This window comes from Myripristis murdjan, chromosome 6 (assembly GCF_902150065.1).
Source record: "Myripristis murdjan chromosome 6, fMyrMur1.1, whole genome shotgun sequence".
NCBI lineage: Eukaryota > Metazoa > Chordata > Actinopteri > Holocentriformes > Holocentridae > Myripristis > Myripristis murdjan.
Window position 1 is genome coordinate 9,619,624 of NC_043985.1, and position 16,724 is coordinate 9,636,347.

At 44.8% G+C, this 16,724-nt stretch overlaps 1 protein-coding gene across 4 annotated transcripts in view; it reads right to left on the reverse strand.

Annotated features, from left to right (window-relative positions):
• The window catches only part of ndrg4 (NDRG family member 4), a 59,346-nt gene that overhangs the window by 28,574 nt on the left and 14,048 nt on the right, over positions 1 to 16,724 (reverse strand). For all 4 annotated transcript variants that reach the window (XM_030052751.1, XM_030052749.1, XM_030052750.1 and 1 more), the window contains exon 2: positions 2,292 to 2,382. In XM_030052751.1, coding sequence (XP_029908611.1) covers positions 2,292 to 2,369 — 78 coding nt within the window. In that variant the 5' untranslated portion in view covers positions 2,370 to 2,382. The remainder of the gene's footprint in view (positions 1 to 2,291; positions 2,383 to 16,724) is intronic.

Genomic DNA, 16,724 nt, shown 5'->3' on the forward strand with positions numbered 1-16,724 from the left:
CTATAGCAAAACTACATAAACAAACATGAACAAAGCAGATTAAGCCGATATAAGAGACAACAAGTCCCAGTATCCATTTTTGAAGAAATTAATATCTCTGTACTTTTATAAATAGTTATAATTGCACAAAATGGGTGCTGGGGCCTGTTGTTTTTGTCATAATCTGCTTTATTTGTGTGTGTTTGTGTCCTCAGAGTGTTATTTTGGAAGCTCTTTTGCTGTGGAAGTAAATGGAGAGATAGAAATCCAGGCCAGGCCATGGGAGCACAGAGCAGCTGATGAGGAGGTTTCACCACCATGTGGACACGCGAGTAACTGCACTGCCCAAGACTCTACCAAGGATAAACTTTACAGAGTTAAAATGAATAATGATAATTAAAACGATGAAAACAACTTAAATATCTCATGTAAATGTACTGTTCCTTTGCTGAAAACTTAAAGTCAAAGTTACAACATAAACTGTGATGCAGGTCATAACCTCCCAGTTCCTGAGTCCATTGTGAGCCTCTGAAAGGTTGCACTGTGTTGAACCGCACAGTAAAAGACAGCACCGGGGTACAAAATGTCCCATGAAAGCTAATTGACATTTTCTTTCTCTTTTTGTTGGAGAGGAATAAAAAGGAGAAGGTTGAGGGGATGAAGGAACCCTGTGGGAGCAGACTCTCTGTTCTTAAACATGCCGCATTCAGCCAGTGTGCTGCATTCAAATCAGATGGGAAGGATGGTAAACACCAAACTCCTACTTGAAAATGCTGTTTATACTTGTAGTGACAGGCCCCAGTTTCTCCAGTTTCCTGAATTCTGATGCCACCAACAATGATATCAAGTACGGGGAATGATGGCTTCATTCCAAATTAAACACACAAAATGAACAATTTTCATCGTATTAATCATAGCTCTCAAAATGCAATGGCAAGAAAAAAGCTACTAACTCAGTTTTTGGCTTGTGGTTCACATTAAAAAGTTAGTTTTGCACATGAGCCGCTCTCCCAGTTGGGAAACTTCCCTCATGGTATCATAACAGCTTCAGACAAGTTTAAAGTCCCATGTTGCTGCTTTTGACCATCCGGTCATCCTGTTGTTCCCATCTGATGTGAATGCAGCAGGGCTCCAAAGTGAGTTCCAGTGAGGCAGGCCAACGTTTTTATTTGTTTGTGCCAGAAGGTAATCTCTGTATGTGCTGAAGGGTCAGGGGCACCAAACTGAGCTGCAGGATGAGATTTGCAGAAGATAAAGTGGAGGTGTGTCTGAGCTACAGTCACCTTCGACAGAACAATAAAATGATCGGCCCACTGAGTCATGCAAACATGCAGCTCCATCGATGCAGCAGTCAATGGCCTCGATTATTTGTGAGCAGGGAGTCGTAATAAGGAGGGCTAGTGACCTTTCCTTGATGAGCCAATCAATAACCTGCCTTACAAGAATTACTCACTGATATTGATGTAAACCACATTACCTCCAATAGCCCATTGAGTCAGGCAAGTGGATACAGTTTAAAAGAGCAATTTATCCTGTTGCTGGAGGTTTATTTACATTTCTGATTCTCTATTGTTTTCATTGTGAGGAGCAGATTTTTTTTTTCATCACTTTGTTGTCTTTAGGTCGTTCAGACCTCCAGTGCATTTCTCTTTGCACCAGTGCCTACAGTCTTGAATCAAGTACCCCTTTTTCTTTATAAATGCCCACATTTCCAGTGATTGGCCAGAAGTATGACATATTTATATTTACAGTTTGCAGGCATCACAGTAAAATCAACTCAATAAGAGAGCAGTTTGAGAACTTTAAGGGCCAAACAGGAGCCACTGACTCAGTCGTAACTTGTTGCTCAGGTAATAGATAAGTGGACTGGAATAAATGGCTTTTACATAACCACCCACTGCCAATGTTTTTCTTTTTTTTTTTTTTCTTGGTTCTGTTTTGCACCCCACCACTCAGCTTAAATGAGTTTTCATCTTTTCAGAGTGTTGTTCTGAAAGAGTCATGGCTGGACGGAGCTCATTATTTTCCTCCTCCGCAGGTAAACAAGCACATTGTCTAATCGTAACCCATCACAATTAACAAGCGCAGACACGTCTCTGTTAATGCATCACGACTTTTACAGTCTCACATACTGCACGCAAACCAGCATGTACAGAAACCACGACAGGAATCAAAGAAAAATAACATTCTATTACTACAACTATTAAGAATAACAACAACCGTAATAATATTAACAATAACAATACACTCCAAAGACATGCAAACTGTGTGACATGCAGTTAGAAAGGCAGGCGGCAGCCACGCCAACTGACCATCTCTGAGTCGAGTCCTCTCTGCTCAGGCAGCAGGGGCTTCTCCTCCGTGAACTGCTGCTCCTTCATACCCGCCATCCTAGACAGCAACCTGCAATCACCATGGCAACACACACACACACACACACACACACACAACCATGAGGTTACGCTGTCATTTCATCATGCAAAATACCTTTTGAGTCCATGCAGGTTGTGTGTGTGTGGTGTGTGTGTGTGTGTGTGTGTTTGAATCTGACCCTACAGGGAATAAAAAAGGTTTCATATCCAGAGGTCACACATGCTGATGACAGGTCATTTTCAGCTCAGGTGAGTGGACTGACACAGTGAGGTGCCGCATGGAGGAATCTCTGAAAACCACAATGAGAAGTGATGGAGGGAATCGGTTCACTGATTAAACGTCATAATGAATCAGAAGAGTGTGAAAAGCCAGTGGATGAGGGATCTGGTGGTGATGCGGGAATGGAACCGGTAAGACAGTGGTGAGGTGGCTCCTGCTCCTCTGAAGCTGCAGGATGATGGGACAAATCCAAGCTGGGGGTCTGGCTCTCCCTGCCTCAGTGCACAGAATGTGTGTGTGTGTGTGTGTGTGTGTGTGTGTGTGTGTGTGTGTGTGTGTGTGTGTGTGTGTGTGTGTGTGTGGATTTTCTCTCCCCTTAGGTTTCAATTGCCAATAAATCAAGACAGTTAAAAAAGAAAAAATGCAAGAGAGCTCATCTATATGCATGATAGAAAGAATGAACTGGGTCACAACGCAACTGAACCAAACAGACACAAGATTAGCATTTCATGAAAAATGGAACGGCGCACCATGCAAACTGAGGGCTGCCTGAGGCGACAAGAGGACGTGGAGGAAACATGCAGCGAGCGTGCAACCATTTACACGGTGCTCACTGTCCATCTGAGGATGAGAACCATACTGATTCAACAATCACATTTTGTGTTATTCCATGTTTTTTGTCAGTCGAAAGGCTCCTCAATTTGATGCAATTTTACACACTGTTCCTTTAACCAAATAGAAAACAAATGAAAAACAAAACATTTTACCAACCAGATGCACTAATGCTGACACAGAAACCCTGATGTGTTTGTGTTTGTGCTAATAGATAGATAGATAGATAGATAGATATACTTTATTGATCCCAACCAGGGAAATTCTGGAAACAGCGTTAGCATGTTAGTGCTTTTGTAATAACATATGCAATAGCAGTATGATGAGCATGTTAGCATTATTGGTTTACATTAAGTTGTTTTGTTCTTCCACCGGCCACAAGGTTAAGCTTAATCCCACATCCGTAATCCACATTAGTCTGAGCCAACTGTACCATCGAAAGGCTTACATTTTATTGATCGTGAGCTGCACCACTGCTGCTGTGTCAGGTGAGTACAGGAGCTGCTCAGACTGATGCACACCGGCTGTGTTTCTGCAGTGCTAACCCTAACCACTTGTTTTTCCAAAAATGTCCTCCGGCACATTTTTCTCAGCACCAACCCCCCGACCCCACTGCCACCTCAACATCAGCACCGCCGTGACTTCAGCCCTGATCCCTGCAGCCTCACAGGCCAGACACGACCCCGCCTGATCTGTAAGGCCAGCTTGAGAAGGATCGATGCTGGATCTTTTTCCTGCCTCCTGGGAGAAGAAAAAAAAAACAGAGGCACTGCCTGCACATCTCTCCTCCTCCGGTGTTTGTTCTTAGTGGGAAAACTTTAAGCTTTGACACTTAGAGCTCTGGGCAGAAATCACACAAAAACATGCTCACATGTGTTCAGGCTGGGTGTTGCGCCCCTGGTACCCCTGAGACTCTACACGTGCCCCATGACCTACAGGCCAGACACCCAGCCCTGACCTTTAGCCTAAGCCCTCAGTGACCACCAGCCAGCCAGCCAGCCATCCCCCAGCCTTCACAGACTTTGTTGCCCTACAGACAACAAAGAGACTGAGTGTGTATTAAGATTTAATTAAAGTGTCCTCTTCCTCTGAGGTCACACACAGCCACTGACAATGACAGAGCGCGCACAAACACACACTCAGTCACAGACGCTGTCACTCAGACCGGCCGGTGTGTCGGCTCGCAGCCGGGGTCATCTCAGTTCTCACTTTTCAGTTCAGTCTTCATGAACTTGGGATTTCAGAATTCAGTTTCAGGACATGTACAGCTGTAGCTTTTATTTTCTGAAAATGACTAGTTTTACTTTAGTTTTCATTTCAGTTGTAGTTTTAGTATTTGTCTTTTTTTTTTTTTTTTTTTTTTTAACTAAAAATCCTATCTCAGGTCAGATGAAAGGTCTTATTTGTTCCTGATATGCTGTTAGTATAAGTCACTTCAGGTGTCACAGTGTTGGATTAAAAAAGTCAAAATGTGCATATGAGAAGCAGCATTTAAGTGAAACGTGCTTTTTCATTATGTAGGATTCTTTGACGTGAGAGTGGTCAGTGACGACAACACAGCTGCTCTGCTCGGTTTAACTTCAAATAGAGCGACACGTCTCGCTGCAGCTCCCGCTCTGCTGACAGAGAGGCCGTCACTCACAGCAGAAAGCTTCAGGCGCGCTGAGCGGCCGTCTGAGGCCACGGCACCGAGCGGGCGTGGCACCAGGTGCAACATGCCTGAGGGTTTAAACCCTAGAGGGCAGTGCAGCAGAGGGTTTCTGCTGGTGTGGACTCATTCTGCAAATGTTAATTTTTATTTTTATTTCAGTTAATCAATGGATTTTCTCATCAAAAATTTCAGCTCTTTCATGTCACCTCTTAAAAAAAACAAACAAACAAAAAAAAAAAACACTGTTCCCAACTGGGGCATTGCTAGACTGAGTGATTGTGACGCCACTACACCAACACACACACACACATACACACACACACCAGAAAACCACCATGGTCTCACTACATTTTGTGAAATGAAAGTCTCAAACACATGCTATGTGTTGTGGACACACACACACACACTATGTGAAGATGTGGTGGGCAGCCTAATACTGCAGCACACACTCTAATACACTGTAAGGAGTGATCGCAGCGCTTGCATCCTGCTAGCATTATCTAAAAGGTGAGAAAATGAGAACTTGTATCAGTTCTAAAAATAAATGGTGAGTCATCGTGCCTGCAGCGTCTGGCGCTCATGGGTAGGAGTCTGGCCAAATATTCACAAAAAAACAACAACCGCATAAAATACCAGTTCTGAAGAAGGAGCAGCTACTTTCCCTGTTTGAACAGGAAGTTAAAGTTTTGGTGATGGGAGGCGGTGCACAGCCCAGCATCACTGCACAGCAGAGGGAAACCAGGCAGTTCATTAGAAATAGTTCCAAAAATATATCATATTAAATCCCCTGCTTTGAATGAGTAATATTTCATACAGTTATTGTAAAACCCACACAGGCCATATGATCAAGTTCAGGCAACTACTGCAAACACCGCAGCTTGGTCACATCCTGTTTAGGTTATGGAGAGGTTCACACACTACAGCAGAAACTGGACACGGTCTCAGTCCCACACGGAAGAGCTCGCTTGAAACGGGAACTGAACTCAGGTGTCGTGTGTGAACATCCTGTGGTTTACATGTTATACCTCATCACCACCTCATGTCCTGTGAGCACACTGAGGGGGGCCTGTGGCTCTGAGGCGTCGGCTGCAGCAGGGTGTGACCAGGCGTGACCAGGCTGTGCTATTTGATGCCGTGGGAATGAGAATGAGCAGCATCAGCGAGGTTTTCAAGCTTTAGCCTTTACACTGGTGGCACTCCCAACAAACAAACAAACAAACAAAAACAAAAAACAACAGCATTTTGTCTTTGAATATTTTCCTCAATTTAAGAACTGCAACCAGCAGATACAGAATATGTATGTGACACTGTCATACAGTGTCAAATAGATATTTTTCTCACTTTGAAGCGACTTAAAGAAAAGTTAAGGGACAATTAGAGTTCAAGGGGTTAAATGGAGAAATGCATTGCCGCCATAGGACTGCTCCCACACATCCCAACTGGACTGATGAAGACTAGATGAGAAAAAACAGCAGACATTAGTCAGTTTTGGCCTCTTTGCCTCCTTAATGTAGAGGGGAGGTTTTTCTTTAGTGTGGTGGAACAAACTGTGTCAAGACACAGAGAGAGCAGTGCATTAATTGAACGGCACAAACTGGATTACCTGGCTTTTCTTGCGGCTCAGAGTTGACAAGTTTGATTTGGCACCAAATTCAATCATACAAGCAAGAGAAATGAGGTGTTTTTGGCTGCGCTCATGCCACTGGCTCTGTGCCACATACCTTACTGTGGGAGGCTTTGGATTTTTTTTTCAGAGCTCCAACTATCATTAAAAATCTGGCCAGGGTGTATTTATTATTATTCAGGATATTCAGATGTGCTTCACCACACAAACTACAGCATGAGCAGCTGGAGAAGGGCATGTTGGGTGCACAGTTTCTCCTCTGCCTTTCATGATGGCAGTGGAGGTTATTGTTAAGGCTGGGAGTTGAGCAGACAGAGACTGCCGGGTGGGCTGCACCACCCACCCATCTGGGGATACAGCAATCATACACCTGTGACTGCAGCAGCACCTTCTGCCATGAGGTGAACACACTCAGCAGGGTCAGGAGCATCAGGACCAACGGGGAAAACGGCAAAAGGCTCTACAACAGTTTTGGAGACGCCTGTCAAAAGCTTAGAGACGTGAAGAGATACAACACTGAAGGACGAGATTCAGGACATACAGCAGGAGGCAGGTGACAGTCACACACTGAGAGCTGTGTTGCACTCTGTGTGCTGTCTCTGTGTGTTTACTGGAAACACAGAGAGGATAGAACTACCAGAAGACCAGCTAACATGGCGACAGTCTATAATACACCTGTATCAAAGGTAGAGGAGTTCCAGAGGTTCATTAGCTGCTATATAATGTCCCACGCTGCCTCAGGAAGGTTACTCAGTGTGCGGCTGCCTCTGTCTGGCCTGAGACAGGAGGGAAGTGAGACTGGAGATGACCCTGACGCAGCTGAAAGAGTTCACTAGCTGCCGTGTCGCTTCTTCAGCCTGGTGACACTAAAGTCTGGAGAGAGAAAACCAAACCTCACTGACAGACAGACAGAGTGCAGTACAGGCTTTTGTCCATCGGAGGCAGTGCTGAGCACTCAACAGAGAAGAATATAAAGCGATCAGTGAGGCTAAATGCGATAAAATCATCACTAAATACTTAAATACTTATCAGTATTTAAGTATTTAAATACTGGAATATTACTGTCATTGTTACACAGGCCAATATTTACCGTGAAGACATAATCAGCTGATGTGAAATCAGCGATTGTAAAATGATGTTAAATTCGGAAGATTTCCACCAGCACTGAGGCGCTGTGCTGCTGGCTGCCTGCACAGGAAAAAGCTTTTGTTACTGCTAAATTGTGAGGTATTTTCTCATGTGACTTAATATCTCAGAATTTTGAGATTTACATTACTAGAAGAGTCACACAGTATTATACAGGAGCCGGGGGAGCAACTCACTAAAATGAACAGCCAGCAAGGAGAAGAAGGAAAAAAGTCAACATTCAGGGTTATTAAGTGGCAATTGTGAGATTAAAAAGTCACCATGGAGCCATTTTTTATGTTTTCTCATGTGGCAGAACAGACGTGCCTGAGCGCAGGGTTGAATTTGGAGATGTAAGATGTAGTGGCACTGTCTTCTTTTGCCACTATTTCTGGGGTTAGTGCATCTTTTTTTTTTTTTTTTTTTTTTTTTTTTGACTTCTGACCCGGGGCGTCTTTATGAATGTTCAGCCTGTATTGTGGCACAAAGAGCTGCGACAAAACCAATCCTGAGAAATGCTGCAGGAGTATGAGACCGTGTGCTGGCAGTGGTCACTTCCAGCTGCTCCGGCTGCAGAACACACTCCGTCCACCGCAGGGCCCGCAGCTTTTTACTGTGGCATCAGCTGAGAGCACCACACATCTCGTTCTGTCTTTTTCCTTCTTTGTACATAACAAACTCCAACCTCCAGCCTTCCTCTCTCCAGCAACCTTTAGCAACCCCTCTGGCAGTCGTTCAGCGTAAACGGTCTGTTTATCTCCAACACGTTAGGAGACAAAGCCCAGATGCCACTTAGTCATTCACACACAGCAGCTGCTGAAGTGTGTGTGTGCTTGCCTGACCCTCGAGTGTGAGAGCCATAACTGCTCTGAAGGGGAAATCAATCCTCAAACAGTCATGAATTTATATATTTTTTTGTTTTCAGGGCTATTTATGAGTCTGCATCTGCAAGTGACAGCAGTGATGTGTCATTTATTGGCTCCAAAAAAATGTGAAGGAGAAAGATCGCTGGAGCCTTCGTACCGAAATGAGCAGATTTTCTCGTTCGGACACCAAGCTCTAAACTAAATAATGCAGCCATATTACTGGAAAATCACCACGTGAAGCTCGTTGATACATTTGATTGAAGTCTCGACTAAATATGTCTAAGATCATGAGAACAGTGAATTCTGGTTCAGGGTGGATTTTTGATTTAACTGCATAAACAGGCTCTTTGTGTACCCCTGGCTTTAAACAGACCACAGATTACAGTATGCTAATAATAACCTCACATGTCAGGTTTGTAACATTGCTGTTTTAACACATGTAATTTTTTGGTTTTTCCTTTCACAGCTCATTGGAAGGGAGTAATACCACGCTTTTCAAAATGGGTGAATCCTCCCTTTAACCTGACCTGATTCTAATGGTACGTTTGGATCAGGCTGCACAATAGCTCTTCTGTTCCATGTTCAGTGCTGCTTCGCCCAGACAGAGCACAGTGCTCGAGGAGAGACTGAATACTTGGAATTTTGGGGGATTTTTGCCGACGATCAATAGCTCGATTCTGAAAGCGGGCATGAAAAAACACAGAAAAAACTCAGACCCTGTTTCTCTCTATCTTTGTCCTCTCTCCTCCATCTTTTCTCCTCCCCCTTTCATTCCTCTCTCCCTCCCATCGTGACCAGTTTATTAACTGTGTGAGGATGACCTTTCTGTGGAAAGTGGACTGGTGCCATGAGAAGTATTAATTAGGAAGCGGACACCAAACAGCGCCAGCCCTCCCTCTCCTCCTCTCCTCCCTGCCAGCCTCACTTATCCTCTGTCTTTCTCTCCTCTGTTCTTCCTCACTCAGCAGCAGAGATGTCCCCAAAAAGATGAAATGAGGATGTTCAAGGATTAACCTCATTTCACCCCAACATCCCGTCATGTTGTTTTGCTCATTCTCTCCCTGCCAAAGCTTCAGTCTGATCTCTCGTCTGTTTCGTTTGCCCGCTCTGGTCCAGCTGTCTGTCTCTCCTGTCCATCACCGTCTCACCGTCTGCGGTGCGTATGAATCCGCCTCTGTGCTTTTATCTGTTGCGTCACGTAGCACAGCTGTGTTTATTAAAGCCAAAACCACACAGGCAGGTCAGCGTGTCTCTGTGACATTACAGGAGAAATGATCTTCCACGAAGGCCGGAGGTGTCAGACATCTTCTGCTGCAGCCTGCGAAGTGGGTTAGCACGTTAACCTTTTCATGAGCTCGCTCCGAGAAATCTGTGCAACGTGTGAAACTGGGTAACGCTGTGTTCCTGACGCCACATTCGGCAGCTTTAAGCTTTTTTGTTCAGACGATCCATTCAGAGGGCGGACACTCAGGTCGTCCTGCTGTCAGGGTGACTCAGACAGACAGACAGACAGTAGAGTATATTTAACGCAGGATGAGGAGGATTTATCGTTGTGGTTTGTAAACATTGAGGGCTGGCCCCTCCTCCCTGGCAGCGAGTTCTTGTTTCCTAGGATGGTGACGGAATGAACGCCGTCACTGTCCTAGGAAAAAAGTAAGTAAGTCTGCCGGCATTTACCCATTCAACAGAAAACAGGCCGGCATGGCGCCGCTCTTCAGCCTCATCCTCTTCCTCAGAGCGGGCCAGGAGCTGAAACTCTGTCAGCTGCTCTGTGAGGACGGCTGCTATTGGCTGCTGGATGGTGTTATTGCCTAATTTGCATACCAGACGAATACATTAGGAGGCAGAGTGTGTTCAGGCACTGATGGAGGGGAGACGACAAAATGATTAACAATGAATTTAGCCTACATCTTTACAGTCACATTAATAAATTAATGTATCTGACTGTCAGACCCCCACTCAGAGGACTGGACTCTCGTTAGAGGTGTGGAACAGAGGAGGCTACCTTCCGTTATATCACACTGTTGCTAAATTGCATTGGTGCGAACACAAATATTCTTCCAAAAGCAGAAAAAGTTAGTAGTTTTCTGTAAAACTCACTAAAGCTGACGGCGGCACAGATCACAGACACATTTGAGCCACAGTTAGTTGGTTTAATGTTGCCTTCACATGGAGGAGGAACTCGTGCCAGAGCAGGGCTCCAGATGGCGACTGGTTGTGCCAAACTGTTTGATTTTGCGACTAGTTTTTTACTGCCAGTCACCAGTGACGGCAGTGTATTCAGTATTTTTGTTTTTATTTTTTAATTAAGCCGTTTTGGAAACTCACCCCAGTGCTGTGACAGTGTGGCTAACTGTTTAGCTGGTTAATGGCCAGGGCATGGGTATGTACACTAAATGGACAAAAGTCCTGGTCCACCTCCACAATCCACCTCCAGGACCTCCTCTGACCTCCCGTTCTAAGTCCAGAGGCATTAATATGGAGTTGGTCTCCCTTTCCAGTCCAGTTCTTCCACCCCAAACTCAGCCAGCCATGCCTTTGTGGAGCTGCTTTGTGCACTGGGGCTCAGTCATGCTGGGACAGAAAAGGGCCTTCCCAAACTGGTCCCACAAAGCTGGAAGTAGAGAATAGACTAAAATGTCTCGGTGAGCTGAAGCGTTAAGATTTCCCTTCAGTCGAACTGAGGGGCCGAGGCAGAGCCCCGAAAAACCAGCCCACAGCGTTATCCCTCCTCCAGCTCACCCATGGAAACCCTCGGCCATAAAGCTCCCGGCGCTCAGTTTCTGTGCTGATGTTGATGCCAGAGGAGGTTTGGAGCTCTGCAGTTACTGAGGCGGCAGAGCGTCAGACACTTTTACGCACTTTGAGCCTCGGCGCTCGGCGACCCCGCTCTGTAACTTCACGTGGTGCCGCCCCCTGGTGGCCGAGTCGCTGCGGTTCCTAAACGCTTCCACGTTGCAATAATCCCATGTTCGTTTTGGATGGCTACAATCTTGCTATTCCACCCAGTAAGTTGCAGCTGCAAATTCAAATTGTTAAGCGCCGTGGCAATTTCTTCTCGCATTATCGTGCAAATTAACTCAGCGAGATCTTCTCGGTTCATTGTCCCGGCTGACTCAGTCACCTGTCTCGCCCTTCACTCTTCTCTGTTTGTTAGCTTACTTCCGTCTTTCTCAGAGGTATTCACTTTATAACCTCAGTCTTAAATGAAAAAACAATTTTCATTCTCTAAACCATATCAATCTGTGTTTTATATCATATTTCAGCTAATTCTTTGGAACTTTGGCGTTCTCTAAGCCTGTTCACCTGTCACGCATAGTATATATATATATATATACATATATAATTATTATTGTTTCTATATATAATTACTATTATGGTTTCTTTTGCTGTATTTTTTTAATTTGTAACTTTATTATGATTCTTAGTAGTTTATTTACTTATTTAATTTGTTTATTTAGCTTTTATTTATTTATTTATTTATTTATTTTTGGTCTGGAGCCTTGCAGTGGGTAAAACGTAAGCAGACCATGTGACCACAGATTAAAATGTACGCTTCATTTCACCTGGGCTGTGATGGAGAAGTCAGCAAACCAGGACCACAGCAGTGATTTTTGTTTCCACAAGTTAAGTCGTTGTGGTTAAAATGTCTTCAGTCTTTTATCCTAACAGTAATAAAACTTTTATTTATTTAAGTTTATTGCATTTTAATTTCTCACTCTATAAGCTACAATTTGAGGTCATGGGCTTGGCATAACCATGAGGTAGCATGAGTGTGTGAAGCAGTTTTGTGCCAGCAGCTTTCAGGCACTGTAAGCCAATAGTTCAAATTAGCCCCAATCAAAATAATATTCATATTTTCTGTGTGCTATTTGAATGCCATCACATGATATCACGTTGCTGAGCCCTTTTGGATGATTTAAGAGGCACAGCCAAGCAAGAGTCAGAGGGGAAGTGGATTTGGCTGCGGCAGTGGAACGCATGAATGACCAGTTGGCAGGAAAGAGAGTCATTAAGAAAGGTGAAGCAGCCCGAGAGCTTCATGATGAAACAGCAAAAAGTGGTCCTGGTCTGGAGGATGCAGGGCTGAAGCTGCCCCGTCCTCATGAGCACTTTACCCCGCCTGGGGGCAAGAGGGGCCGCCTCTGAACCTGCATCAGTCAAAATCTATCCTTTAATTTCTGTGCATGGACCAAGGGTGTTATGTTCAACCAAAACTAGATGTGATAAAACATTTTAGTTCACCAAAATAAAATAAAAAAAAAACTAGACACTAGAAAAAAAAAAAAGAAAAAAAAAAAACTAACCATACTGATATGGTGTTCTCACAAAACTAAGTAAACTAAAATAAAAATGCACAGAAAATGACTTCTGTTTCAGTTTTTTTCAGCTTGGTCAAACACCCATCATATTATAATAATAATAAAAAAACTAACATTGAAACAACTAAAAACGACACTAAAACTAATGAAAAATACAAAACTATAATAACTATGAAAAAAAAAAAAGAAAAAACCCTGTATTTACCCGGTTCTCCCCTGATGCAGACACAGTTTTCTAATGATCATAAATCATCTGCTGATTCAAATCTAAGGGAGAGGCTGTACGCACGGTGTGTGTGGCACTGCGCTGGACGAGGTTTTAATGGTTGTCAAGGAGACGCCTGAGGAATGGTGACATCACACAACAGAACAGGTGCATGAAAAAGCCTCACAGTTAGACACAGAGGTGACTGTAATTTGCTTTGACCTTTTGAGTCTGTATTATTCTCTCTGTCCGACCTGTGTGACAGCGTCTGCCTCCCTGTTTGCCTCTGTCTCACCCCTCACCGGCTAGTTTTCCTCTCTCTCTCTCTCTCTTTCCAGCTCGTCTCTCTCCTTCCCTCTCGCCTTCTTGACATTTCGCCTTCCTCTCCTCACCGCTCCTTCACCCCTCCTCTGTCTCCCTCTTGTCCTCTCTCCTCATTCCACCCCATCTCATCCCTCTTTTTCTCACTGTCTCTATTCACTCTGACAAGCTTATGTAATGAAATCAATTACCATTGCATTACGCCGGCTATATTTGTCCCGGTGACGCCACTGCCTGCCTGTGGAAAGATACTGCTGCCATCCTCCTTGCTGCTTTGTGCTGGGAGTCTCTCTGCCGAGCCTCTGGTCGCCCTGAGACTACACGCTGATCACATGGCTCACAAATTACACCTGTCTGTCAATCACGGTCTAACTGTGAGTGTATGTCAGCAGTATGTGAGACATTTCTGCATGTGTGCATGTGCTGGTGTGTAAATATCTGCCGAGGTGAAGTATATTTTACATCGCACATAATAATGTCTGACCTGCGGATCTGAATATGATGCACATATTATATAAGGAAGTGAATTCACATGCCCTCATGCTCCTCTAACGTTACACATTAAAAATATCCCGTTATTTCCACGTTTCTCATTATACTCTATATATGTCACATCTGATGTTTTTGGCATATTTTGAATCTTATTAATATTCCTCTTCCTTTTGCTGTGTCCTGGTACTATTTGCAGCAGCGGCGTCCTAATTTCCCCTGGTGGGGTCATTTATGTTTCGTCTGGTCTCTCTTCGCGTTCTCCTCTTGGCAGTGAGGAGCGAGGTGTGCAGGGCCGAGCCTCACAGCCCCTCTGTCCTTAAACCGGCCAAAGTGTCAGACGTTATTTAGCAGCCTCTCTGTGCTCTGAGCCTCGGCCCCTTCACAAAGGAGCCCAAAAAAAACAACCCTTTCAGAGAGAGGAGGTTTTTTGGGGGGGAGAAACCAGTTTGCCTTTACAGCAGTTTGCTGAGGAGAACAAATTGAACCTGTCCTAATTTCTTCTTCCTCCCCTCCTTCGTGTTTTTTTTCTTTTTACTTCTGCCCAGACAGGGTTGCCATGACAACCCGGCTTAGTCCCATCGGGTCTGGCTTACCCTCTCTTTTCTGCTGTTTTCACATTACACATATTTATTTTTCCAGCCTCTCGCAAGTCAAATTCTGCGTGTCCTGTGCTGTCATACGTGTTTTAGTGGCAGTTAGTGGCTCATTCTATACATGGGGGCTCTTCACAAAACAGAATGTACACCCCCGAGCTCGGGTGGGAGGGGTGTCGACTGTCTCGAAAAAGTTTATAATGCCACAGCCGTGACATAATTGTTCTGCCTAACTGTGTCTTTTGTCTTCCTGTTTGTACATGAAAGCAGATTTCCTCATGCCCCCCTCACATCACAAGCAGCTCGTCGAAGCCAAATTAGAGATCTTGCACGTAGTTGCAGCCAAATCTGCAACGAGCACAAGCTTTATCTAATCGTGCTCCACTTTTAAAGTCAGATGAGAAGATTTAGGCCCATAGAATGATCATTACATCAAAAACAAAAGCTTTAGCTGCCTAATCTACCACCACAATTACCATTATATTAAACATTACTTACATTAAAGGAATAGTTCACCCAAACATACAAATATCGTCTACATATACTCATTCTTTTGTCAGTTTCAACACTGGTGAAGTTTGAGTGTCAGTATAACACACAGCAGTGAATAGAGAATGTTTCTTAAAGGGGAAAAAAGTCAATATGAAATTCAATATGAAACAGCATCGTATATGTGTTCTTAAGCTCATCATTTGGATCCAGAGCTCCAATATTTGCACCATTTTCTCTCAGATAGCTGCTGCTTTTCTGCGCTGCAGCAGTTACGTCGCATGTAGCTGCTGCCCTCAAACACCGCTGGCTAAACTGTAATTCAGGATTCTCGTTAAAATGCTAATTTATGCAGCATGGTGCTCCAAAATCGAATTCAGATATAAGCATGACGTTTCTATCAGGTATTGTTCTTGAGCTGTCAGATAGACAGGCCTTGTGCAGACTGCCGGCCCAAATCTGTTTTTTGTCAGATCCAGATTCACTCCGATTGATGTTAGGAAGTCTGGACGGATCAGATCCAAACCACATGTGGAGGAGGTTTGAAATGAGATTCCAACCAGATTTCTGTCGCTGTGTCTCAGTCCGGATGCTCCGGACACTCGGTCAGGTTTCAGAGTGTGTTTTGCGTCAGCGGCGAGGCGACACACAGCGACGGCGTCAGATCCTGAGTGACGGCCGAGCGTCAGCGTGGCGGAGCAGAGGACGACACACAGCGACACACCCCGAAATAAACCGCCTGCTGCCGCTCTGGTCCGAGGCTGCCGGGCGTGTGTCCTGCCGCCGCGTCACTGGAGTACGCAGCTGCTGATACCTTACGCCGTTACCATAGCAACCCGTGCAGATAGGTCGGTGATGTCTGCACGCACAAATCCAATCTGATCACTTGCTAACGGTCTGTTTTAAAGACCTGGTTTGAGAGTCTATGGCCGTAAATATCACCATAGCAACATCGTGTAAATAAGCAGCACCAGCACTGTGCTACTCACCAGCCGGGGGGAAGTGAAGTGTCCCTTTAAATCAGTACAATTACATGTGATTAGCCCCGTTCAACACATTCAAAAACAATCCAGCGCTTACATATTTCATCAAAGTCACTGTGGCGTTTCAGGCTTCAGTTTGCTGCTGGTATCTTAACTTCCACAGCTCATCACTGGTTTCATTTCCCCCTCTGGCATCTTGTTTTCTCTCTCAGCCACATCATAAGATTAGATATGACTGCGCCGCGTACAGGTCGGTGTTATTTTTGGCTGATCCTATGGACAGACGGAGCAGTTCGGGGCCAGCCTGTCAGCTCCAGTCATCCAATCACAGTGAAGCAGGATGAGGGGACGCGAGGACAACGAGGCTCGGAGACATGCTTCCTGTCAGACAGGAAATCAATTACACGGTCATGTGGATGGGAAGCATCCAATCTAACGTACAATCACCAAATCAATACCTGGAAAGTAGGACAGCAGGGGGAGATAAAGGTAAAGGAACGGGGCTGACGGGGGCACAAACAAGGCCGAGAGGAAACGACACAAAACAAAGGCAGAGCAGAGAAAGGAGGGAGGGCAGCAGAGAGACAGAGCGGCTCTGTCTGATAAGAAACCTGAAAGCAGCGAGCGTGGAGAAGACCGTTTCCTCCGTCGTCTTCCTCCAGTTTGCCCCACATACTAGAAAATCCGCCCGAAAATCAGCTGGAAAGTCGGAGCTCAACACGACAAAGCTGCTTTTACGAATCCTTCCCCTGAGCTAGAGAAGCCAAAGCAGGGAGTCCGTGTTCACCTCATCATCCTGCTGCTCTTGGTACCGATCAACAATCCTATCAACCTTCCACAGATTAGGACCATTTTGCTTTTAGGCAAGTC